General features: G+C 38.5%; 1 protein-coding gene across 1 annotated transcript in view; it reads left to right on the top strand.

Moving 5' to 3' along the window:
- The window catches only part of LOC5566210 (serine-rich adhesin for platelets), a 784,828-nt gene that overhangs the window by 515,870 nt on the left and 242,167 nt on the right, over positions 1 to 26,791 (top strand). The window contains exon 4 of the mRNA XM_021838003.1: positions 9,990 to 10,479. Within this exon, the coding sequence (XP_021693695.1) occupies positions 9,990 to 10,479 (490 nt within the window). The remainder of the gene's footprint in view (positions 1 to 9,989; positions 10,480 to 26,791) is intronic.

Genomic DNA, 26,791 nt, shown 5'->3' with positions numbered 1-26,791 from the left:
CTGCGGGTGGTGAGTAAGCCACCTATCATTTATTCAAATCGACCGTTAAAAAGGTGGTCGACGGACATCCATGAGAGTGTGACGTCTGTTTGTCTGTGATATTATTTTGAAAAGTTAAATAATCTGTTTATTTCATCTAATGTAAAATGTCATTGTTAAATTTGTTCTCCCATTTCAACCTTAATGCTAGTTTTATTGAAAGTTTGACTAAACGAGAAAAATGGCCGGGAAATGGACACTCTAAAATTGTGATGATAATTGAAAACCACTGATTCCACTTATTGAATGTAAACTTAAACCCGACACCGACACCAATGCACCATTCTGGTGTAAAGTGTCGTAAGTACAAAAAAAAAGTATATCATCTATTGTTTGGTTCAGTGAATTTGATTATCGCGTGCAATAGGGTCCTAAAATGATTAATGAAATCTTGTTTTTTGTTTCATAATACGAAAGAGCGTGTTACTGCAACTACTTCAGCAATTTTTCCCGCTCAAATAGCGGCTATATCATATTGAAATTTTAATTTCAAAAATGGGTCCATGAATGAACCTTGACACTTTTGATCATGTTTGACGTTTGCTTAGTCGACAAAAACAGCACAGGGCTTTTAGTTTTAACACTGGGGTTGTTCCTATCTGACATTTCGGAAGGGACACGCAAAATACACCCAAAATTTGAGTTTAAGCCAAATGGCGTGACAAAATCTTTAAAAAAAAAAAAAAAAATTTGGACTTAAACAAACGAAAAACATAAAAAAGTTCAGTAAACATGTATTTCTGTACAAAACTTAAGCGTTTGGCACTAAAATTTGAACAGGGCTTTAGGACCCTATTGAACCCAGAATGTCAAAAACACTACTTGATACCTGAGAGAGACTCACGAAAAGGAATACTATCAATGGCATATGGTTCCCAAATTCCGTTGTCATGAAACGTCAAATGCAGCTAGTCGTTTTTATGGCTGAAAAGTGATAAGCATTGTATTCAAAATGAACTGTTATTAAAAACTGCAGTCAAAAGGAGTAGTTTATCCAAAGATGCTGATAAATCTAAACACAAGACTAGCTGTTTGTTATTTCTGCTAAGTTAGCTGGCATGAAATATAACTCATAAGGCTATTCACGCTTCGGTGTGATAAAAACGCGATAATTTTTTGCTGAGATGTTCATGTGAGGGTTTGAACGGCTTGCGCATGATTGATGCAAACATGGAGTGGAATAAGAAAAAACTCAGCAATCATAGCAAAAGAAGCCGGCTTTGCGAGTCTCGTCTCAGTTTGATACCATAGTGAGCAATATTGTAAAAGGTTGTATCATAATTAAAATTGACAAGCTGAAGTAGATTCGTTAAGCTAATGCAATACTGCTTTGTATTTCTTCAACATTGCCACTAAGCGCATAATAGCCATTTATGACGCCGGGTTACCTGCTGCACAAAGCGCATGCATATACAGTCAGTGACAAAAGTAAGTAATCAATCCTTATTTCTATACAAAATGACCAAGCTTGTGGATCTGTATCTCAGCTTCTGGTAGTAATAATCGGCTTGAATTTCGATGACTAACTACAAATAACCTGAAATTTTGTGTATACTGAGCTCATAAGATTTCAGCCATTTTCAGAAGAGCTTCAGAAGGTTGTTCATACACAAAAGTAAGTAATTAAGAGTATTTTGAATTTATTTAAAAAACGGTGAGCTGTGAGTGGTTGATGTGTTCTACATGTTTGTGCAACTTCCGAAGGTGAACAAATTTGCCGAACAAACCAAACTATTTACCCTTTTTATGATTAAATTCTTAAACCTTTCGGTTACTTACTTTTGTCTTTGAGCAACCCTCTGAAACTGTTTGAAAAATTACTGATATTTGATGAGCTTAGTATAAAAACATCAGATTATTTGTAGTTCGTCTTCCAAATTTAAGCGAAATCGGACTAAAGCTGAGATAAAAATCCCCAAACTTGACAATTTTGTATGGAAAACAGCATTTGGTTACTATCTATGACTATATGTGATTGTACGGGAGTGATAATCTAAATCCAACTTTCAACAACTGAAATATTAATAAATATTAGCTTAAATCCAGATACAACTTTTTTTTCATTAGGGTAGTGATCTAGTGAATTTATCATTCTTGGTTCAATTGAACGCCATCAACTAGTTCACCGAACGAAACAGTGACATACGGTCAATTTCAATATATTTGAAAGGAATATTCCATACAAAATTTGAATTGAATGCGCCAGTTGGTCAAGTAACCGATCGAGTTGAAATTTTAAGCGAGCTTTTCTGCTTACCCTAAGGCACATATATAGAGGCTGCTTCGTTGAGAATAACAACTTTTTTGTTTGAGGGCCAATCTAATCAACAGGTTTGAACTAAACTATGATGCAAATATTGAAAATACATCACATTATTTCGCGAATCCTATAATTCGTTTTAATTCAAAATTTAAAAATGTTTGAAAATCTAATCTTCCTTATGTTCCTTACCGCTCTTTCCATAAGAATAGTGTTCTGCAAAATTTTCTGCTTAATCGGTGGTGATTTAAAGGTAGGCCAAACACATACCAACATTGTATGGAATTTAATTGGAAATTACTATGAATAAATTTGGAAAAATGTTCAAAACACGTAAGTTCCAAACAATGTAAGTACAGTAATTTCTCGATTATATCACGGATCCTAGAATTGTGGACGTGATATACCGAAGCGTGATATAATGAAAATGTATTTTGCTGCCATATAATAGAAAGAGAGCCGATGAAATGAAATGCACGTAAGAGGTGGATCAAACAGAAATATGTTGATTGGTTAGGGTTATTTTTCAATATAAAATGTAAGAACTTTATACAATTATTTTGGCGTGGTAAAATCGAGAAACCACTGTACAATTTTATAAAACTTATTCTTCAAACCTTAATGAAGGATGTTGCTGAAGACACTTTTTTTATATTCACAATTGAAAGATTTTAAAATACTCTATTGGTGAAATTTCTTCCATATATTTTTTGATAAGCCGAAACATGCCGAAAACCAGCAACTTGGGCACTTTAAAGATTCACTTTGGCATTGGGGGTTTTTTTTCGACCGAATTGTCTGAAACTTTGCAATAAGTAGCACTTAAAAACGACCAAATATGAGCTCAGTAGCTTTTAAAAATCCCCACTGCTCAAGTGAATCAAAAGTGCCAAGAATATGATTCCTTGGTTTTTAGTATGAAAAATAGCTAAAAAACATCAAAATTTCATCGAAAGAATATTTTGATTCTTTATGAAAATACATCCCAAATACTGATCAATGACGAGAAAAAATCTGAGGTACATTCGATTTTTTATAATCTGGTGGTTCAGACAACGTGAGTGACATATAACAGCCCTGCCTTCAGCGATTATTCCAGGATTTCCTTCTGGAGGCCCTTCAGGAATATTTCCAAAAGTTCCTTTCCGGGATTCGTCCAGAAGTTACTTCGAGAATTCTTCCAGGAGTACAACAAGGATTTCCTTCAAAAGTTTCTTCAGGAATTCCTCCAGGAGTTCTTTCAGGAATTCTTCCAGGAGTTCCTTCTGGAACTCCTACAGGAGTTCCTTCAGAAATTTCTCCAGGAGTTTCTTAGGGAATTTCCTTAGGAGTTCCTTTAGCAATTCCTCCAGGAGTTCATTCAGGAACTTCTCCACGAGTTCTTTCTGGAATTTCTCCAGGAGTCCCTTCGGCAATTCCCTTCAGCAATTCTTTCAGGAGTGCCTTCAGCGATTTTTCCAGGATTTCCTTCAGAGATTCCTCGAGGAGATCCTTCAGAAATTCTTCCAGGAGTACCTTCAGGAATTCCTTCAAGAGCTTCTTCAGGAATCCTTCCAGGACCCCCTTTTGGAATTCCTCCAAGAGTTCCTTCAGGAGTTTCTTCTTCTTCTTGGCATTAACGTTCCCACTGGGACAGAGCCGGCTACTCAGCGTAGTGTTCTAAGAGCACTTCCACAGTTATTAACTGAGAGCTTTCTTTGCCTAAATTGCCATTTTCGCATTCGTTTATCGTGTGGCAGGTACGATGATACTCTATGCCCAGGGAAGTCAAGAAAATTTCCATTACGAAAAGATCCTGGACCGACCGGGAACTTAACCCATACACCTTCAGCATGGCTTTGCTTTGAAGCCGCGGACGCTAACCACTCGGCTAAGGAAAGCTTCTCCTTCAGGAGTTTATGTAAGCGTTTCTCTACGAGTGCCTCTAGGAGTCCCTTCAGGAATTATTCTAGGAGTTCCTTCAGAAATACAGTCAAAAGTTCTTACAGAGGTTCGTCTTAACATTCTTTTGAAAATTTCTTCAGAGATTAATCCATAAGCTCCTTGAGGGATTTCGCCAAAATTTCCTTCCAGGATTCCATGAGTTCCTTCAGAAGTTAATATAAAGTTTGCTACAGGGATTCTATCGAAAGTTCCACTAGGATTTTCTCCGAAATCCTCTTAACAAATTCCTTCAAGCATTCTTCCGGAAAATCCTGTAGGAATCGATTAAGAAACTCTCTTAGGAATTCTTGGAGGAATACTTTCATTGATTCAAATAAGGATTTATCCAGATATGCCGCAAGAGGTACTTCCCCAGGAGTTAAAAAATTCCTCCAAATAGCTCTCCGAAAAATTTTCCAGATATTCCTTTAAGAATTTCTGTATAGCATCTTGGAGGATTTTCTGATGATGTGTGTTAAGAAAACCCTGAAGAAATCCATGGAGATAACTCTAGCATTTAAGAAAAGGAAAATCTGAAGGCATTCCTTAAAAAAAATCCGGAAGAATCCCTGCAGTAATTATCGGAGGTGTTCCAGAAGCAATAAGTGGAAAATTTACAGACAAATTACATAAAATCCCTATGTGGAGAGTATCATGAAAGAATTCTTAGAAGAATTCATACAAAAGTTTCTAAAAAGTATTCCGTGAAAAAAAAACCTTTAAAAATCTTGAATCATCCCTGGATGACTCTAGGGAACTGGAAGAAATTCTTTAGTAATCCGTGTATGAATGCTTCGATGAACCCCTTGAGTAATTCTGGAATGGCCTGGAGAAATCCCTGGAGGAGGAAGTCTCTGGAGAATATGTCGTAAGAGTTCCACTTGGTATTTCATCGGGAACCCCGTAACGAATCCTTTCAATAATTCTTCCGGAAAATCCTTGAAAAATCCCTAAAGTAATCCTAGAGGAATACTAAAAGAACTTCTCATACGGAATTCTCGAATGAATTTCTGTAGAAATGAATTTTGGAATCTTTGAATTAGGCCCACAATAAATTTCCGAAAGATTTTTTCAAGAAATTTTGCTATAGTTCACAGAAAATTATAAAAACTATAAATATTTTCTTTTCTCGATCAATTTTGTTTAACATATTTGTCCAGAAATTCCTCTATGTACACCTATACAATAATTTTGGGGGCTCCACGTGATATTTTTCAAGTATTTCACCAAGTGTTCTATTTTATTTGCGGCTTGGATTACCACAAGAAATCACTTTGCGATTTTTTTAAGCGTTTGTCTATCAGTTTCACCTGATATTTTTCAAAGCATGCATGTTAAATTCTTACAGAAATTCTTCTAAAAAACCTTATATTTTTTCATTTTTTTTTTATTCAGGATTCATCTAACTAAAAATTACAATTTGAAAAAATAAAAAAAAATTCCAGGTATTCCTACATAATTCCATCCATTACCGGCTTAATACCAAAAATGACTGTATAACACTCATAATTATTGGTACTCTTCTTAAAATTACTGCATTTCAAAAACATTTTTGTAACAATTTTTCCATAAATAATTATGGAGTTTTCAAAATTTCTCCAAAAAAAAAAGAAAAACTAAGCCAAAGTGAAGAAAAAAATAAACTCATATAGCAAACCTTACTAGACTAATGCCATTTTCAAAAATTATATTGAAATCATGGAAATTCAAAAACTCGAAACTTTTCAAGGTGCTGCGATGTATTAGGATGATAATAATGGTATAAGCGTTCTTCTTCTTCTTCTTGGCATTAACGTCCCCACTGGGACAGAGCCTGCTTCTCAGCTTAGTGTTCTTATGAGCACTTCCACAGTTATTAACTGAGAGCTTTCTTTGCCTAAGTTGCCATTTTCGCATTCGTATATCGTGTGGCAGGTACGAGTATACTCTATGCCCAGGGAAGTCAAGGAAATTTCCATTACGAAAAGATCCTGGACCGACCGGGAATTTAACCCAGACACCTTCAGCATGGCTTTGCTTTGTAGCCGCGGACTCTAACCATTCGGCTAAGGAAGGCCCCTGTTGCGTTGCAATATGCTAATCTATACATACGATGGGCCAGATGTTTCCCATTGCGTTTTTACAAGAATTGTTTGAAAATACCTTAAGTAGTTCATTCCAAAAACATATCTAGAATTAATCCAATTATAACTCTAGGCATACTATAAGAATATTTTAATATAAGGATTCTAGTTTAAGAACTGCTCAGTACACTTCGAGAAAAGCTTTAAACTGTTTTTTTTTTAAGAGTTGCCTCCCAATGTTCATTTATGGTGACTATGCCCCTGAAAAGAAAAATTATCATAAATCACGATGCGTGGGAAATAGTCTACCAGAAATGTAATTTCACAGGGAGCTCACTGTAGAAATTTTTTTGACCATTTCATGAGAAGAATTTTTTGCTTTTCTTGAGCGGAACAGTATACTTAGCTTTAATCTGGAATTCTTAAGATAATTACTTCAAGAATTTCCTCATGGATTCCTAAGGTTTTTTTTTCATATTTTTTATAAAATATCTTTAAAATCAGTTAGGAAATTAATTTAAATTACAATATGATTTTTTGATGGATTGAATGATCTCAACGCATGAGAGATTCCTTGGAGAAATTCCTTGAAGTAGAAATGCTGAGTAATCAAAGGAGTATATCTTGAATGAATTCTTAAGAAACTCTGAGAATCGTCTAAGATGTATCTGATTCTATCTAGATATATTTTTTTAAGAAAATCTTCAATGTATTCTACCAAGAATCCTTAGAGAAATACCTCAGGTAAAAAATATTTTGAAGAAATACAAGAGGGATTCATTTCTTTTCTCATTTCTTGCGGAATTCTTAGAAGAAGAAAGGTACGTGCACTGGTACGTTAAGAAAAAAGTTTGGAAAACATGGTTTCTTTGAACAATTCCCCTTTTTCAGGAATGCTTAATGATTTCTACAAAGAAACGTTGATGGTTTTTGGAAAAAGAATCTAAAAGCTTCGCTAGAAAAATCTTGGAGAATTTTTATGCCATTCTTGTAAATGGCCATGTCCATTTATAACGTGATACTATAAATTTTCTACCCCCTTCTTTCCGTTAGTAACGTTTATTTGTATGAAAAATATATGTTTGAGCCGTGACATTTTATCATACTTCCTTCCTCCTCCTAGAGTGTTACATAATTTGTGGACGGCGCCCAATCCAATAGTTACTTCTAGAAGAGAACTCAGATTGACCCTGGAACTCGTAATATCCTAGGCATAGATCGCTACCAAGTTGTGGTTTTCGTAAAAAAATTCATCCACTTATGATGTCATTCGAACTCCACAACCAGCCCCAGTTGAAAAACTAGGTATTTTTTGCCACATTGCAGACCATTTCTATAATCTGATAAAAAAATAGTTTTCCAGATGAAAAAACGCACCGAAAACATTATATCCTTATATCAAAATATCCACATTAACATTATAATTATCGGTAACATTCTTATTAATCTCAATCTACAGTCAATCTCTTACCGCAATAATAGAACCATTTGACAGTTTCGTCATAGTGTGTGTGCAAACTCGCATCATGAAAACCCGGGCACGCCCGGAAGGCACGGTCGCAGTGTGAACTGAACGAAAACGCACCGTCGCGAAATACAAACTACCCGGACCCGGCCCGTGCCCGGCTCGGCGCAATGAGAATATCCCTTTAGAGTGACAGCACATAGCGCACCGCATGAGCCAATTTACGAAGCGCAGGTCAAATAACAGGAGAACTGGGACTTTTCAATGATCGTCGTCAGTTTTCGCGATGATGATGGTTGATGACTGTGCGCATTTTTAGTGTAGCTTTTCATCCAGGCAAAAACTTAAATGGAGAGAAAATATTGAAATATTTCTGATCACAAAAGTGTCTTTTTATGTGCGATATGGGCAACAAAGAGGTAGCTGATACAATAACTAGGTGTAATGTTGCAGTAACGAACATTTTTGGATATCTTTTTTGTCATTTTTTTCCATGTCTTCATTTGGTAAGATGAGGCGTTGTTGAAAATCACGCTGGATTTAATCCCAGGTCTCCTGTCCGTTGCGATGATCAGCTGTTCCGAAACGTCACGTAAAATGGCTCATTGTATCAACTCGTTTGTTTGGATCACCCAAAATTTCTCAGCGAAGTTATTGATAGAGATATAGAGTACGTGGCTCTCAACCAGAAGGATATTGGTTCGAATACGTGATTCGAAAAAAAAAGGGTCATGACTTTATACGGTACGGTAATCTGACTCATGATATCATGAGCCCAAAATATGTTGTAGGCCCAATATTCATAAGATAAAAACACACTGGAATCATGATTGCATGAGCTATAATAATGATGATTTAAAGCTTAGCTTAGCTTAGACTGACTACACATATCAATGGTTGCTATTCCGTGATTGACCGAAGTCAGTGAAAATGCACAAAGAATCAACTAGAAGTTTGGCTGGGATTGGCCATAATCTTCTTCAATGTGCATAATTCAGTGCCTCTACTTATACAGGGTCAATAACGGCGCCGGCCACGTCCTTGCAGTCAGGTGGGATTGGGGGAAGGAATGTTAGTGTGTAACCTTTGCTATTTGGAGACCGTGTTTGCCTCTGCATCTCCACAAAGGTTACTGGGAGGGATGTTTGTTAATGGGAAGGATCGTTGGGTCACAGGATTCACTTTGATAAGCGATTAGACCATGATAAATAATGATTTGTGAGATATATACATGCTTATTTGTAAATATAATATTTTCATTTGATATGAACAATTTCAATGTAGAGGAAAATTATGCCGACACTTGAGGTGACGAACCATTCAAAGTTTGTTGAACAAATACCTAAATGTAACATTCCTACAGCTGTCAGGACGAAAGCATGTGTTATTATATTTAACTTATTTGAAAAGAAACAAAAAACTTGATTGGTTGAAACATCATAGAACACTCTTATTCTTATGCCGACACTTACAGTGGCGAACCATCCAAAGTTTGTTGAATAAAGTGAACTTTTCGCAAGTCTACACTTGTAGTATCGAACCATTCAAAGTTTTTTTTTTAATTACAAAAATAAAGGTAAAAAGGGATGTTCTGATAATAAAAAAAATGTGAAACATAAATAATTCATGAATCAGAGTTTGTGTCGACACTCACAGTGACAAACAATTCATAGTTTGTTGAAAATTCATATTTACGTCCCACAATTGTAACGATTAAATGTGCAGTCATACATATTTTATAGATTAGAAATAGTAGCATGAAACGAGCTCACCAATTGATCCTTTATCCTTCACTATGCAGCCACAATCCACTCTCAGCCTCACTCGTTTGCTCGGCTATATAAAAGCACTCAGAAAAAAATAGGCGCGTGACCCGAAAAGGAAAAAACAACTTGGCTTTCTTGACGCACTGCCCAGCAGCAAGCGTCAAGGTCAAAGGATCAAAAAGAACTAACCGATCACGCCACTTTTTCACTTACTAGACCGACGCGCGACATGTTTGATCCTGCCTTCGTCGCTCGCCCCCGTAGGAGCAAGCGTCAAGGTCGAAAGATCAAACAGAACTCGCTATAATAATGATGATTTAAATGAGATGAACCAGCCTAGGGCTGAAAGTCTCAATAATAAAGAAAGAAAAAAAAATGATTTAAGGAATCAGAATTCTACCCGTCTGATAGCAAATATGGTAACCCTAGTCATCATCCGGATTTATGACTGTGTATTTTCCTCCTTGTTCCAGGTTCAGAACGGGCTCCGGCTGCCCCTGGCTGGGCTAGCACCGCCCCGGGTGCTGATGTGCAGCGCCTCGATGGGTGCCGAGGGTTCCGTCACCCTACAGCTGCGGGAAGCCGTCCAGGCGCCGGACGCCGGATCATCGCTGGAGCACGGTGGTCTCACAATCGGCTATCCGGATCCGGAGATGCTGGCCGATATGCTCGGTTCGTTTCAGAGTGCTTCGGCCGGGCTGGGCTCGGAACAGTCGTCGTCGGGAGTCGGCGGCAGTGCGATGGCGTTTGATCTCATTCAGGACAGCAGCAGCAGTAACTGTAGCAACAGCCGGCAGTCCGGGCTGGACCCGACGACCGTCGAGCAGCACTGTCTGGCTAGTGCGCTGCTGGCCAAAGCTTCGGCGTCACCCACCGGAAGTAGTAGCAGTAGTAGTAGTAGTGGCGGAGGCGGTAGTAATAATAATGGTGGCTTGACGCTTGGCGGGATCAAAAGTGAGATCGGTAAGTGGAATTAATTATTTGTAGTTCTTGCTGTGGTTTTGATCACCGTTCTCTTAATCGTTTCCACTTCATTGGTATACCGCCGAGACGGACGAACGGTCGGCGGAATTTTTTCTGAAGATGACCGAAATAAAGTAGGTTGAAACGTAAAATTTCTATATCAGAAATCATTACCCGTCACCGAAAAATACCAATGAAGTGGAAACGATTATTTGAAGTTCCATATTTTCAGCAATGAATGAACTATTGGAGAAAGTATTGAAGTAAATAATAAGAAGATAAGATAAATTCTAGAGTAAATATTTCAGAGATACATAGATAAATAATTGACGAAGAATTCCTAGAGAAAATCTTTTAAATGGCCTCAGAGATTCTCTAAGAAACAATTTAAAAAATAGAATATTTGCTTCGCCTTACACTATTTGACTATTTGTGTTGCTTATTTAATGAATCAGTTATCGCAGCTCACAATATAAAAAATTCAAATGCCAAAATAAACTTCACTATTGCACCATCACACTGTTCAACTATTCAACTAATTCCACAATCCTGCTCACAAAGCAAAACCCAAATTAGAACTCTTTGTTCTCCAGCCACCACCAACGATTGGCATACACCAACAATTCACACAAACATACAGCCACAGTCCTAGTTCAGCAACAATTCCCGTGTGCAAACTGTTGCCACACTGTTAATGCCGAAATCTCGATCGCACACGTAGCGTAGCCTCTGCCATCCATTGCTTGCGAAAAGCCCCGGAATTCATTTTAACGATACATAAACATGCACACGAAGCTTTCGCAATTGGATCGAAATGGATTGGCTAATACCTACCAACTGCTAGTATGGATGGTTCGGGGAATAAAAGTTGTGATGAAATCACTTCGAAGTGTGGAGATTGCTTTTTCTATTGTATATGGTTAACATACAAATAGTATAAGCGAGATTTGTATAAAGAAAGACACTTCTTTCAATTCTTTTGAAGTAGATTTGCAATTTTTGTTTTTGTAGATATTAACTTATGGAGTTTCGTTTTTTGGAGATTGCGTCTGCGTTCAATTGAGCAGTTTTCCTGTTTTTTGCACTGTTTCATCGAATTACTAATATACTGTTATATATTTTAGTTGTTTTACTCATTTTCAATTTCTTTCAATTGAAAATTGACAATTTACTCCTTGCGCGTGTGCAAAGATTGATTAATCATGAGTGAAATTTTGAAAAAAAAACTTGTCAAGGTGTGATTCGAACCGACGACTCTTGTATGCTGCACGGGTGTTTTACCAACTAAGCTACTTAATGACTCAATAGTTCAGAAGGTTTCAAAGTTCAAATTCTTTATGTTATTCAATAGCTGTTCCGTACTTCACCCAAAAGCTCTATAAAAATAGTAAAAGATCCCATTTCCACATTATTCCGAAAGCAACAGATCCAAACGTCTGACCACTTCCCAACCTTCCTGTTTTGGTTCTCAGCGCCAACAAAACTGAACAATATAACAACATGAACTATTCAAGCAAGGTACGATGTTAATGCAAGCACAAACACACCCACAAGATCCGTTCGAAACTTCCACCAGGCCACAGTAGAGGGACAGGAGGAGTCGAAGGGAGAAACTTAACTCGCTTTTGGATTGTTGTTGTTGCTGTTCTAGCATAAAATAAAAGAGCCATTCGAGTCGAGTTCCGGTAGGTGAGCTCTGACCACCCAGCATAGAAGACGATGGACGCTGGACGGAGGAAGGAAACCGGAACTCGTATCCCCCCGGATCGGGACCGTAAATAAAGCATTTGTTGTAGCGAGAGCGGTGACAATGGAACAAAATCCACGGCCATTGTGGGACGGACGTGGTTTATGCTTGGAGCGAATGAATCGGTTCCGCAATACGTGGGATCGATTTGTGGAGAATGGGGGACGTTCATAAAGTACGTGGATTTTTATTGGGAGGTTTCGTTCAGATATTCCGCTTTTGAGCCTTCAAGTAGGACGAGGAATGGTGTCAAGGAATCTAAAAAATGGATCATGTAATGTGTGGAAAACCCCTGAGAAGAATTATAGTGGACGAAATGTCGTTATATACAAAAGTGGTTTTCAAAAGAATTGATTGTTGAATCTAGTTAATGACAATGTAGAAAAAGAAAGGAAGTGTTCATTATTTTTATCAAGTGGACAAGCAAATTAGAACAAGAAAAACGGTATACTTCAAATCTTGTTTCGGTTCTGAAATAGTTCTAGATATTCACTGTTTTTATTCGAGACCGAAATTTTGCTCATATACCAGGCAGAAATCCGTTCAAATTTATTTTTTCAGAAGCTGATTAAGCTTTCTTAACAAGTTATTCAAGCTTCATTGAGAAGCTTTTCCAATAATCAATATTTAAAAAAGTTTTCCAAGCTTTTAAGAAAGCTTTTCATAAGTAGATGAAAAAACCGAATTTAGTACTATACCATTTAATTCCACTAGAGTTTGTATCCTTTGACAGATACGCGTATTTCGACCTCAACTGTAAGGCCGTCTTCAGTGTCGTGTACTAGACTCGACTCTAGTACACGACACTGAAGACGGCCTTACAGTTGAGGTCGAAATACGCGTATCTGTCAAAGGATACAAACTCTAGTGGAATTAAATGGTATAGTACTAAATTCGGTTTTTTCATCTACTTATAGGTATTCTACTAAACAGCTCGAAGATTTATTATCAAAGCTTTTCATGTTTCTAGGAGAAGCTTTTCCAAGTTTCAAGTAGAGGCTTCCCAAGGCTTCTAGGAGAAGATTTTTAGGCTTCTAGGAAAAGCTTTTGCAAGCTTCTAGGAAAAGCAAGCTGCTGCGAAAAGCTTTTCAAAGCTTCTAAGCGAAGCATTTTGATGCTGCTAGGAGTAGCTTTTCCAAGCTTCAAAGAAAAGATTTTCCTAACTTTTAGGGAAAGTCATTTTTCCAAGCTTCTAAGAGATGCTGTTCCAAGCTGCTAGGAAAAGGATTTTCTAATTTTTTAGGAGAAATCGTTTTTTCGAGCTTCTAGGTTAAGCTTTCCAATCCTCTAAGAGAAACATTACAAAGCTTCAAGGAGATTTTTTTCAATCTTTAATAATTGTTTTTCTAAGCTTCTAGGAGCAGCTTTTCCAAGCTTTCCAAAAAGATTTTCCAAGCTACAAGAAGAACTTTTCCAAACTTCTAAGAGAAGCACCCCCTAAATTCTACGAGAAGCTCTACCAAGCTTTTAAGAGAAGCTTTTCCGAGCTTCAAGGAGAAGCTTTTCCAAGCTTCTAGGAGAAGCTTTTACAAGCTTCTGGGAGGAGGTGCTCAAAGCTTCTAGGCGAAGCTCTTCCAAGCTTCTAGGAAAAGCTTTTCAAAAGTTCTAGGAGAAGCTTTTCCAAACATCAAGGTGAAGCTTAAACAAGTATCCAAGGGTAGCTCTTCAAAACTTTTAAGAGAAGCTCTTCCAAGCTTCTAGGAGAAGCTTTTCCAAGCCTCCAGAAGAAGCTTTTCCAGATTTCTCAAGCTACTAGAAGAAGCTTTTCCAAATTTCTAGGAATATATATTCCACGCTTCTTGGAGAAGTTATTCCTAGCTTCTAGGATAAGCTCTCCCAAGCTTCTAAGAGAAGCTTTTCCAAGGTTTCCAAGCTTCTAAAAGAAGCTTTTCCAAGCTTCTGGCAAAAGCTTTTCCAAACTTCTACGAGAATGTAATGCAAGCTTTAACGAGAAGCTTCTAGAAGATGCATTTCCATACTTCCGGGAGAAGTTTTCCAAACTTCTAGAAAAAGCTTTTGAAAGCTTCTAGAGGAAGCTATTCCAAGCATCTAGAAGAAGCTTTTCCAAGCTTCTAGGAGAAGCTTTTCCAAGCTTCTAGGAGAAGCTTTTCTAAGCTTCTAGGAGAAGCTTTCCAAGCTTCTAGGAGAAGCTTTCCAAGCTTCTAGGAGAAGCTTTCCAAGCTTCTAGGAGAAGCTTTCCAAGCTTCTAGGAGAAGCTTTCCAAGCTTCTAGGAGAAGCTTTCCATGCTTCTAGGAGAAGCTTTCCAAGCTTCTAGGAGAAGCTTTCCAAGCTTCTAGGAGAAGCTTTCCAAGTTTCTAGGAGAAGCTTTTCCAAGCTTCTAGGACAAGCTTTTCCAAGTTTGTAGGAAAAGCTTTTGCAAGCTTCTGGAAGAAGCTTTTCCAAGCTTCTAGGAGAATCTTTTCCAAGCTTTTATGAGAAGCTATTCCAAGCATCTTTTTTCAAGCTCTCCTAGAACATTATAAGAGGCTTTTCCAGGACACTAGGAGAAACTTTTCCAAGCTTCCTAAAGAAGCTTTTCCAAGCTTCCAAGAAATGCTTTTCCAAGCTTCCAGAAGAAACTTTTCCACGCTTCTAGGAGAAACTATTCCAAGCTTCAAGGAGAAGCTCTACCAAGATTCTTGGAGAAGATCTACTAAGTTTCTAGGAGAATGGAAGAGCTTCTCCTAGAAACTAAGTAGAGCTTCTCCAAGAATCTTGACTTCTAAGAGAAGCTTTTTTGAGCTTCCAGGAGAAGTTTTTCCAAGCTTCTAGGAGAAGTTTTTCCAAGCTTCTAGGAGAAGTTTTTCCAAGCTTATGGGAGAAGCTTTTCCAAACTTCTAGAAGAAATTATTTAGCTCTTAGGAGAAGCTTTTTCATGCTTCTAGGAGATGCTTTTCCAAGCTTCCAGGAGAAGCTTTTCCAAGCCTCCAAGAGAAGGTTTTCCAAGCTTGCAGGAGAAGCTTTTCTAAGCTTCCAGGAGAAAATTTTTCTAGCTTCTAGGAGAAACTTTTCCAAGCTTCTAGGAGAAACTTTCAAGCTTCTAGGAGAAGCTTTTCCCAGCTTCTAAGAGAAGCTCTTTCAAGCTTCTAGGAGAAGCTTATTCAAGCGTCTAGGAGAAGCTTTTCCAAGCTTCAAGGAGAAAATGTCCAAGCTTCTAGGACAAGCTATTCCAAGTTTGTAGGAAAAGCTTTTGCAAGCTTCTGGAAGAAGCTTTTCCAAGCTTCAAGGAGAAGCTTTTCCAAGCTTCAAGGAGAAGCTTTTCCAAGCTTTTATGAGAAACTATTCCAAGCATCATTTTTTAAGCTCTCCTAGAACCTTTTAAGAGGCTTTTCCAGGACACTAGGAGAAACTTTTCCAAGCTTCAAGGAGAAGCTCTACCAAGCTTAGAAACTTAGTAGAGCTTCTCCAAGAATCTTTTTTCAAGCATCTAAGAGAAGATTTTCCAATCTTCTAGGAGAAGTTTTTTCAAGCTTATAGGAGAAGCTTTTCCAAACTTCTAGGAGAAATTCTTTACCTCTTCGGAGAAGCTTTTTCATGCTTCCAGGAGAAGCTTTTCCAAGCTTCCAGGAGAAGCTTTTCCAAGCTTGCAGGAGAAGCTTTTCCAAGCTTCCAGGAGAAGCTTTTCCAAGCTTCAAGTAGCATTTTTTCCAAGCTTGCAGGAGAAGCTTTTCCAAGCTTCCAGGAGAAGCTTTTCCAAGCTTAAAGAAGAAGCTTTTCCAAGCTTAAAGAAGAAGCTTTTCAAAGCTTCCAGGAGAAGCTTTTTCATGCTTCTAGGAGAAGCTTTTCCAAGCTTCCAGGAGAAGCTTTTCCAATCTTCCAGGAGAAGCTTTTCCAAGCTTCCAGGAGAAGCTTTTCCAAGCTTGCAGGAGAAGCTTTTCCAAGCTTCCAGAAGAAGCTTTTCCAAGCTTCAAGTAGCATTTTTTCCAAGCTTGCAGGAGAAGCTTTTCCAAGCTTCCAGGAGAAGCTTTTCCAAGCTTCCAGGAGAAGCTTTTCCAAGCTTAAAGAAGAAGCTTTTCCAAGCTTCCAGGAGAAGCTTTTCATAGCTTCGAGAAGAAGCTTTGCCAAGCTTCCAGGAGAAACTTTTTCTAGCTTCTAGGAGAAACTTTTCCAAGCTTCTAGGAGAAACTTTCAAGCTTCTAGGAGAAGCTTTTTCATGCTTTTAGGAGAAGCTTTTCCATGCTTCTAGGAGAAGCTTTTTCATACTTCTAGGAGAAGCTTTTCGAAGCTTCTAGGAGAATCTTTTGCAAGCTTCTAGGAGAATCTTCTGCAAGCTTCTAGGAGAAGCTTTATCAAGCTTCTAGGAGAAGCTTTTACATGCTTCTAGGAGAATTTTTACAAGCTCTTAGGAGAATTTTTGCAAGCTCTTAAGAGAATCTTTTGCAAGCTTCTAGGAGAAGCTTTTCAAGCTTCTAGGAGAAGCTTTTCCAAGCTTCTAGGAGAAGCTTTTCCAAGCTTCTAGGAGAAGCTTTTTCAAGCTTCTAGGAGAAAATTTCCAAGCTTCTAGTATAAGCTTTTCCAAGCTTCTAGGAGAAGCTTTTCCAAGCTTTTATGAGAAGCTATTCCAAGCATCTTTTTTCAAGCTCTCCTAGAACCTTTTAAGAGCCTTTTCCAGGACACTAGGAGAAACTTTTCCAAGCTTCCAGGAAATGCTTTTCCAAGCTTCCAGAAGAAGCTTTTTCGCGCTTCTAGGAGAAACATTTCCAAGCTTCAAGGAGAAGCTCTACCAAGCTTCTCCTAGAAACTTAGTAGAGCTTCTCCAAGAATCTTTTTCCAAGCTTCTAGGAGAAACTTTTCCAAGCTTCTAGGAAAAGCTTCTTCATGCTTCTAGGAGAAGTTTTTCCATGCTTCTAGGAGAAACTTCTCCATGCTTCTAGGAGTAGCTTTTCGAAGCTTCTAGGAGAATTTTTGCAAGCTTCTAGGAGAAGCTTTTACATGCTTCTAGGAGAAACTTTTTCAAGCTTCTAGGAGAAAATTTCCAAGCTTCTAGGATAAGCTTTTCCAAGCTTCTAGGAGAAGCTTTCCTAAGCTTCTTGGAGAAGCTTTTCTAAGCTTCTAGGAGAAGCTTTTCCAAGCTTCTAAGAGAAGCTCTTCCAAGCTTCTAGGAGAAGCTTATTCAAGCATCTAGGAGAAGCTTTTCCAAGCTTCAAAACGTTGTTTTTACAAGCTTCTAGGAGAAGTTTTTCCAAGCTTCTAGGAGAAAATTTTCAAAACTTCGAAGAGTTATTTTTCTAAGCTTCAAGGAGAAGGTTTTCCAGGACACTGAGAGAAACTTTTCCAAGCTTCTAGGAGAAGCTTTTCCAAGCTTCAAAGAGTTGTTTCTCCCAGCCTCTAGGAGAAGTGTTTCCAAACTTCTAAGAGAAAATTTTCAAAACTTCGAAGAGTTATTTTTCCAAGCCATTAGGAGAAGCTTTTCCAAGCTTCCAGGAGAAGTTTTTCGAAGCTTCTAGGAGAAGCTTTTCCAAGCTTCAAGGAGCATTTTTTCCAAGCCTCTAGGAGAAGTTTTTTTAGGGCACTAAGTGAAACTTTTCCAAGCTTCTAGCAGAAGTTTCTCCAAGCCTCTAAAAGAATCTTTTCCAAGCTTCTAGATGAAGTTTTTTCAAGCTTCTAGGAGAAGCTTTTTCAAGCCTCTAGGAAAAGCTTTTCCAAGCTCCTAGGAGAAATTTTTCCAAACTTCGAAGAGTTATTTTTCCAAGCCTCTCGGAGAAATTTTAACAGGCATCTAGGAGAAGTTTTTCCAAGTTTCTAAAAGCAGCTCTTTCAAACTGGTAGGAGAAACTCTTTACAGCTTTACAGTTTTTTCAAAAGCTACACAAGTTTCATTAAAAAGCTTACCGTACCTATTTTGGATTTTTTTTTTAGCTTCCTTAATAAGGTTTTCCAAGATTCTTTGAAAATTTCACCCAACCTGCTATGAGACGCTGTTATCCATATTATTTAAAAGCTTTGCCTTTTTCGTTTTTTAGTCTTACTTAGATAAATCTTAGGAAATCTTCTTCCGTTATTTTTAAGGAAGTTTTCAAATTTTCTTCAGTCAGCTCTCAAATTTTATGTGATACGCTATACGTGAGATATTTTAGACAATATATTAAGATGATCATCGCTTACCTATCCTTTTTAATGCTCTTAAAAGTCAAATCCGTAAAATGATTCCAACAGCCCACCCAAAAACCTTCAACGGCCATCACCCATATCAGCAAACATCATTCCGACCCATTAAACTTCCTGCGTGATCCCTGAAATGTGTCAATTTCTGCGAATCATCGATGCGTTTCCGACGATAATCTCATACTGATGAAGAACCATTCTAGCGAAAAGTTTCCCCATATCCAACCTCCCGTCGATTATTGATTAAACCCCACCGATATTAGCCTTAATTGAAAAGCTTGTAGCACCCGTTGTAAAAAGCTTCCCAACCCCATGGTTTTATCGCTTAGGATCGGAAAGCTTTTGCTTCCGAGGGAGACAGAGAGAGCAGCCTCCGCTCCTTTTGGGGTAATTAAAACTTTAATTAATCTCTGGTTTTCCTGTCTCCACAGGACCTTGCGCCACTCACCACCGTCTTTGAGCTTAAAAGCCTTCCTTCTTCTGGAGTCGTCCTGGAGTGTGGTCCTCCCATCGAGAGGGATTAAAGCTAAAGACCCTCGAAAGTCTTCCTGTCGCGTCTCCTCAACTGGTTGCTTTCCCAGGTCGGTCGATGACAGGCCTCGTCGTCGTCATTTCTGGCTCTGGCTGGCAATCTGCTGCCAAGAGCCGGGACTCGGAATTGAGATGTTGTTATTTATTCATGCAGACGTACGAGTATTTACCCATTCTCGCTTCTTGGTTGAGATGTTCCCGAGCAGCCAGCAGATGACGTTCGATGCGACGCTTCTGGTTTCTACCCCTCTGATGCTGCTTTTGCCGCCAACCGATGTCGAAGAACTAACGAGAAGCTTGCTTGCGCTTTCTTATTTTCCCTTCGCACATACACCCATACGAGGGCACACATACGTCAGTTTGAAGAAGGTCTCATAATTCTTCTTCGTTCCATAAGTTTGCCCACTAGGGTGACCCAGAAAAATCAATGTTTGGAAAGCCGAGATGCTCCTGAAAGGCATGCTTTTCTAAAATGATAGCATAACCAGTTTATTAGCCTTCAGATATATTGGAACGCTCTAGGACACCCTAATGCCCACTTTTTCGCCTTTCTTCAAAATACCCACCCGAGATAACGATGTTTGAGATGTGCAATGCTTCAACAAAACAAGTCTCCCTAAGAAACCCCCCTCCAGGACCTGCTTTCCACCGCCTTTAGGAGAACTTTCTTAGCCAACCTGTACGACCTTTGCAGATATCAGCTGGTGGCAAGATGAAAAGTTTGGCAGCTTGTTTGCGTGCAAATAGGCTTCTGCTGCTAACCTACCAGACGGTATCTATATCTATACATCTGTTGTAGACCACTTTCCCACAAAGACTGCTTACGATCTTCTGACGGATGATATGTGCCGCCCATTCAGCAAGGCGCTGTACGATGTCGGTATTCTTGAAATATAATTAATAAATTGCATTCCCTTTGAATGATGGTTCCCTTGAGGAGAAGGTTTGAGCAGGGCCACCACTCGTTCGGAAATGCCTGTTTTGATGTTGATTTTCAAACTAATTGCGTAAGAAATAATTGCAATTACTTCGACCAGGCTGGATGCACTTTCCGGAAGATTTTGTTTGTTCATGCAAACATGTGCACGAAGTTTCGTATTGGGAATGAGTTCCAGACAAGCTATCGATGAGAAGTTCGAAGGAAATGTCGTTATTGAGGTTAATGAAAAATTCCATCGGAAGCTTTGATAAAATTTTGCTTGGAATTGAGGTCACATATGACTGAAACTGCTTCAAATTAAATATTATTTCTTAACCCCGTAGGTAATCGTAGAAAAGTTCCGAAGGTGTTTTGAGCAAGTTTCCTTCTGTGACTCGAATAGAAATTTACCGTCTGGGATTCGAGTAGAATTCCGTTTTTGGATTTGAGTAGAATTTTGCCTGGGATTGGAGTAGAAATCAGTCCTTTTTTTATCTTTTCAAAATCTTGAAACGTTTCTCTCGATGCTTAGAAAAGATCTTCACGGAGCTTCAAAATCTCTTCCATGATAACATCCTATGAAAGCAATTAGCCATTATTGGTTACCATTACAAGCACCCTGATTGTCATTTGTGATACATATCTGCTTGTAGCATCTATATTATTTCTCCATTTTGAACAAGCGCCTACCCTCACATGTCCGTCCACTGTCTTCCATTCTCACCCACCCCAGATTTCCTGTTTATTTATCCAGTTTAGAAAATTATACAAACGAATCCCGGCGGCAAAATTATCCATTGTGTAGTAAAATCAATGCTCTCAGCTTAGCAGCAAATGAACTGCCACCGGATTGAAAATGGCCCGACGGGGAGTACCGAAGTGGGCGGGGAGAGGGTGGACATTGTGCTTCGTGTGTGTTGGTCGGTAACCGGAAACGGACGAACGCTTCAGCTTAGCACTGTGGAGACCACCCGCCCAAGCGGAGAGCACAGACACTGTGCACAGAAACGGCCGAGCACTGAAGGAATCCGTTGTCACGGGACGGTCAACAGAATAGCAGTTAATTTTCACTGTGTCCAGTTTTGAGGCTGGGATAAAATTTGCATGCCTAAGTGGACACGAAATTCATGGGCGGACGGACTGAACTGGACTAGAGCCATGGGCGTAGTCCATTTGGCCATTTGGAGGGCTGCGAACGATCTCAAAGGAATTATTCACCAATTTCTTTAAAAATAACAATTCTCGACCGCATCATTCTTGTGTGTTAATTTTGAACATTTGCAATATTAATGCAGCAAACCAACCTCATTGAATCAATAAAATTAGATGAAACAAACATCTTGACCATATAACGGGTTTAATAAAGGTTTAAGAAGATTGAACTGTGTCTGATAATTTGACAGGGCATCTTCTAGCTTTCCAGCCAGTGATAACTCCAGAATTTACAAAGGCATCTTGCAATCCTTTGGAAAATTCCTCCGAGGAATCCATAAGGATTTTATTTTAAGTTTCCTGAGGAGATTTATCCAAGAATTCTTTTGGATTTCCTACAAGAACGTCAGAGTCTTCTAGGATCAAATCTATCAAATGAATCAAAAGTTTAACTTTCATAAGTTTTGGAACTACTTTATGATTTTTACAAGAATTTCAGCAAGGATTACTCAATAAAGTACTTCAAGGATTTCTGATGGAATTATACAAGGATTACCCTAAGCATTCATCATAAAAATCCATATCAGATATCTGAAAGTATTTGTTGTTGATTTTTTTCGTGTATTAAACTCGAAATTTATATTGGGGTTTTTTTTGGATACTGTCTACTTAAAAAAAGCTTTTAAGAATGACTTTCAAATTACATATTATACTTGTTTAACAATATTGCCATCCGATCCCTTTCCTGTGATTTTGTTTTTTTTTTCAGGAGACTTCTAATAAAGGTACAGTGAGTCACAGTGAAAATCGTCCGCCTTGAACATAACCAGAAAAGTAATTCGTACTATTTATGTATATAACAAGAATTCAAATTGAATGGCTCGTTACGTTAGTTCGGCAAGGGTCTTGATAATTGTATGCAATTCAAGTCATTGAATATTTAAAGAATAAATAAAGCTTTGAATTTGTAAAAATAATCAATAATAAGCAACACCAGTGCGCATCGTACCTTCGTGCTGTGCGTACACGAATTCTCTCTGCTCTTGGAAGTTTTCTTAAAAACTACCTAAAGCAATAAAACAGTACTTTTCAGTGCTACACAAACAGTACTTTTCAGTGCTAAAATTAAAACGGTACTTTTCAGTGCTACTTGAACAGTACTTTTCAGTACTATTTTTTCTACTATTGATCCCTTTACGATCCTTGTTAGGACCCGTGCCTTCGATTTTTCGTTGGACCCGTTGGCGAAAGCTAGCGGTGGTAATCCTTCTTGGACACCGTCTAGGGAAAAAACCTCTCGAAGGTCACGTCTTTCTCGTTAATTAACTAAACATGGTATCAACAACTAACAAAAGGAAGGGTGAATCTCTGAATTCACTACTTCCTTCCAAAAAAGTGGGTTTTAAAACTGTCACTAAACGTGGCAAGAATGGAAGAAAGGACGCTTCCCCGGAATGCGAAATTTCTTCCAAGGGTGAAATGAATAATTGTATCGAAATGAGCAATCAGTTCGATGCTCTAGACAAATTTTCCGAACACCAAATCGAAGCAGCCTCTAGCCCAGGCTCTTTGATTCAAGTGAGGAAGCAAAGAGCGCCGCCTATCGTGGTCAGTTGTTTCGAATTTGCGTCATTTAGGCAGGAGATCTTGAACTCCATTAGAGGAATCAAGGTTTCCTTCCAAATCGCAAAGAAAGGACACTGTAGCATTTTTCCGGAAACTCTTAAAGATCGCGAACTTCTTCTCAAACATCTTGAAGAGAAGAAGCACAAATTTTTTACTTATGACGACAAAACTGAACGTTTGTTCAAAGTCGTCTTGAAAGGTCTCTCAAGTGACTATAAATCACCTGAAGAGATCAAAAATGGAATAAATGATTTACTTGGATTTTCCCCAGTCCAAGTAATCATAATGAAAAGGAGAACCCAATCTGGCATTGTTCGGAAAGGGCTTTCTCAAGAATTTTATTTAGTTCACTTTAACAAAAAAGAACTAAATATTATTAAAGCTTTAGAAAAAGCAAAACTTTTGTTTGATGTCCGTGTGACATGGGAACATTTCCAGAAACCTGGAGGAAATTACCAGAACCCCACTCAGTGCCGTCGGTGCCAAAAGTGAGGTCATGGTACAAAAAAATGTCGCATGGATGCTAAATGCATGATTTGCGGAGGTTCTTCTCACGCTAAGGACGACTGTCCTGTGAAAGAAGATACCAGAAAGTTTGAATGCGCCAATTGCAAGGGCCCTCATAAAGCTAACTTTTGGGAATGCCCTTCACGCAAAAGAGTCGTTGAGGCTCGTGCCAGGCAGATGAAGGATAATATCCGTTACGATAACGGTCGTTTCCGGAATTTGCCTGGTAGAGTATCGAACAATGCTCATTTTTCAGTTAACGATCGTTTGATTAGGAATCATACCCACCAGGAAGATCATAATCATGGTCATTCACAAACAAATTGTAATCCGTCGGGTAGCCGTTCGAATCTTTCAATTTCGAATGTATCTACTCACGGTAAATCCTTTGCCGATATCGTAGCAGGTAATTTGAACTCTTCCCCTATTCGTTCCATGAGTACCCATTCTACTTGTTTCTAATCAAATGGAAAAAACCCTACCGCCACAGGTAACTCCTACCCCGCTTCTTCGTCTACTGAAAATTCCAATGGGAAATCATCAGATGATATGTCTGCCTCTGATTTTAATTTTCTAACTGAACAATTGAATCTAATGATTGATGCAGTCTAAGTAGGTGTAAAATTTACAAATCAAATTGTTATTGGATTACGTTTTTCTAATGAATCCAAATAATAATTTAAATATTTTAAATTGGAATTCTCGTTCTCTGAATGGTAAAGAGGACGAGCTGTTTGTTCGATGCTTAGAAAAGATTTTCACGGAGCTTCAAAATCTCTTCCATGATAACATCCTATGAAAGCAATTAGCCATTATTGGTTACCATTACAAGCACCCTGATTGTCATTTGTGATACATATCTGCTTGTAGCATCTATATTATTTCTCCATTTTGAACAAGCGCCTACCCTCACATGTCCGTCCACTGTCTTCCATTCTCACCCACCCCAGATTTCCTGTTTATTTATCCAGTTTAGAAAATTATACAAACGAATCCCGGCGGCAAAATTATCCATTGTGTAGTAAAATCAATGCTCTCAGCTTAGCAGCAAATGAACTGCCACCGGATTGAAAATGGCCCACCGGGGAGTACCGAAGTGGGCGGGGAGAGGGTGGACATTGTGCTTCGTGTGTGTTGATCGGTAACCGGAAACGGACGAACGCTTCAGCTTAGCACTGTGGAGACCACCCGCCCAAGCGGAGAGCACAGACACTGTGCACAGAAACGGCCGAGCACTGAAGGAATCCGTTGTCACGGGACGGTCAACAGAATAGCAGTTAATTTTCACTGTGTCCAGTTTTGAGGCTGGGATAAAATTTGCATGCCTAAGTGGACACGAAATTCATGGGCGGACGGACTGAACTGGACTAGAGCCATGGGCGTAGCCATTTGGAGGGCTGCGAACGATCTCAAAGGAACTATTCACCAATTTCTTTAAAAATAACAATTCTCGACCGCATCATTTTTGTGTGTTAATTCTGAACATTTGCAATATGAATGCAGCACACCAACCTTATTGAATTAATTAAATTAGATGAAACAAACATCTTGACCATATAACGGGTTTAATAAAGGTTTAAGAAGATTGAACTGTGTCTGATAATTTGACAGGGCATCTTCTAGCTTTCCAGCCAGTGATAACTCCAGAATTTACAAAGGCATCTTGCAATCCTTTAGAAAATTCCTCCGAGGAATCCATAAGGATTTTATTTTAAGTTTCCTGAGGAGATTTATCCAAGAATTCTTTTGGATTTCCTACAAGAACGTCAGAGTCTTCTAGGATCAAATCTATCAAATGAATCAAAAGTTTAACTTTCATAAGTTTTGGAACTACTTTATGATTTTTACAAGAATTTCAGCAAGGATTACTCAATAAAGTACTTCAAGGATTTCTGATGGAATTATACAAGGATTACCCTAAGCATTCATCATAAAAATCCATATCAGATATCTGAAAGTATTTGTTGTTGATTTTTTTCGTGTATTAAACTCGAAATTTATATTGGGGTTTTTTTTTTTGGATACTGTCTACTTAAAAAAAGCTTTTAAGAATGACTTTCAAATTACATATTATACTTGTTTAACAATATTGCCATCCGATCCCTTTCCTGAGATTTTGTTTTTTTTTTTCAGGAGACTTCTAATAAAGGTACAGTGAGTCACAGTGAAAATCGTCCGCCTTGAACATAACCAGAAAAGTAATTCGTACTATTTATGTATATAACAAGAATTCAAATTGAATGGCTCGTTACGTTAGTTCGGCAAGGGTCTTGATAATTGTATGCAATTCAAGTCATTGAATATTTAAAGAATAAATAAAGCTTTGAATTTGTAAAAATAATCAATAATAAGCAACACCAGTGCGCATCGTACCTTCGTGCTGTGCGTACACGAATTCTCTCTGCTCTTGGAAGTTTTCTTAAAAACTACCTAAAGCAATAAAACAGTACTTTTCAGTGCTACACAAACAGTACTTTTCAGTGCTAAAATTAAAACGGTACTTTTCAGTGCTACTTGAACAGTACTTTTCAGTACTATTTTTTCTACTATTGATCCCTTTACGATCCTTGTTAGGACCCGTGCCTTCGATTTTTCGTTGGACCCGTTGGCGAAAGCTAGCGGTGGTAATCCTTCTTGGACACCGTCTTGGGAAAAAAACCTCTCGAAGGTCACGTCTTTCTCGTTAATTACCTAAACATGGTATCAACAACTAACAAAAGGAAGGGTGAATCTCTGAGTTCACTACTTCCTTCCAAAAAAGTGGGTTTTAAAACTGTCACTACACGTGGCAAGAATGGAAGAAAGGACGCTTCCCCGGAATGCGAAATTTCTTCCAAGGGTGAAATGAATAATTGTATCGAAATGAGCAATCAGTTCGATGCCCTAGACAAATTTTCCGAACACCAAATCGAAGCAGCCTCTAGCCCAGGCTCTTTGATTCAAGTGAGGAAGCAAAGAGTGCCGCATATCGTGGTCAGTTGTTCCGAATTTGGGGGATTTAGGCAGGAGATCTTGAACTCCATTAGGGGAATCAAGGTTTCCTTCCAAATCGCAAAGAAAGGAGACTGTCGCGTTTTGCCGGAAACTCTTAGAGATCGTGAACTTTTTCTCAGACATCTTGAAGAGAAGAAGCACATTTTTTTTACTTATGACGACAAAACTGAACGTTTGTTCAAAGTTGTCTTGAAAGGTCTCTCAAGTCTTTGATCTCTGAAGAGATCAAAAATGGAAAAAAAATGATTTACTTGGATTTTCCCCAGTCCAAGTAATCATTATGAAAAAGAGAACCCAATCTGGCATTGTTCGGAAAGGGCTTTCTCAAGAATATTATTTAGTTCACTTTAACAAAAAAGAACTAAATAATATTAAAGCTTTAGAAAAAGCAAAACTTATGTTCGATGTCCGTGTAACGTGGGAACATTTCCAGAAACCTAGAGAAAATTACCAGAACCCACCTCAGTGCCGTCGGTGCCAAAAGTGGGGTCATGGTACAAAAAATTGTCGCATGGATGCTAAATGCATGATTTGCGGAGGTTCTTCTCACGCTAAGGACGACTGTCCTGTGAAAGAAGATACCAGAAAGTTTGAATGCGCCAATTGCAAGGGTCCTCACAAAGCTAACTTTTGGGAATGCCCTTCACGCAAAAGACTCGTTGAGGCTCGTGCCAGACAGATGAAGGATAATATCCGTTACGATAACGGTCGTTTTCGGAATTTGCCTGGT

This window comes from Aedes aegypti, chromosome 1 (genome assembly GCF_002204515.2).
Source record: "Aedes aegypti strain LVP_AGWG chromosome 1, AaegL5.0 Primary Assembly, whole genome shotgun sequence".
In the NCBI taxonomy this organism is placed as follows: Eukaryota; Metazoa; Arthropoda; class Insecta; order Diptera; family Culicidae; genus Aedes; species Aedes aegypti.
The sequence above is the reverse complement of the archived record's forward strand: the minus strand, read 5'-3'. Positions and strand labels throughout refer to the sequence as shown.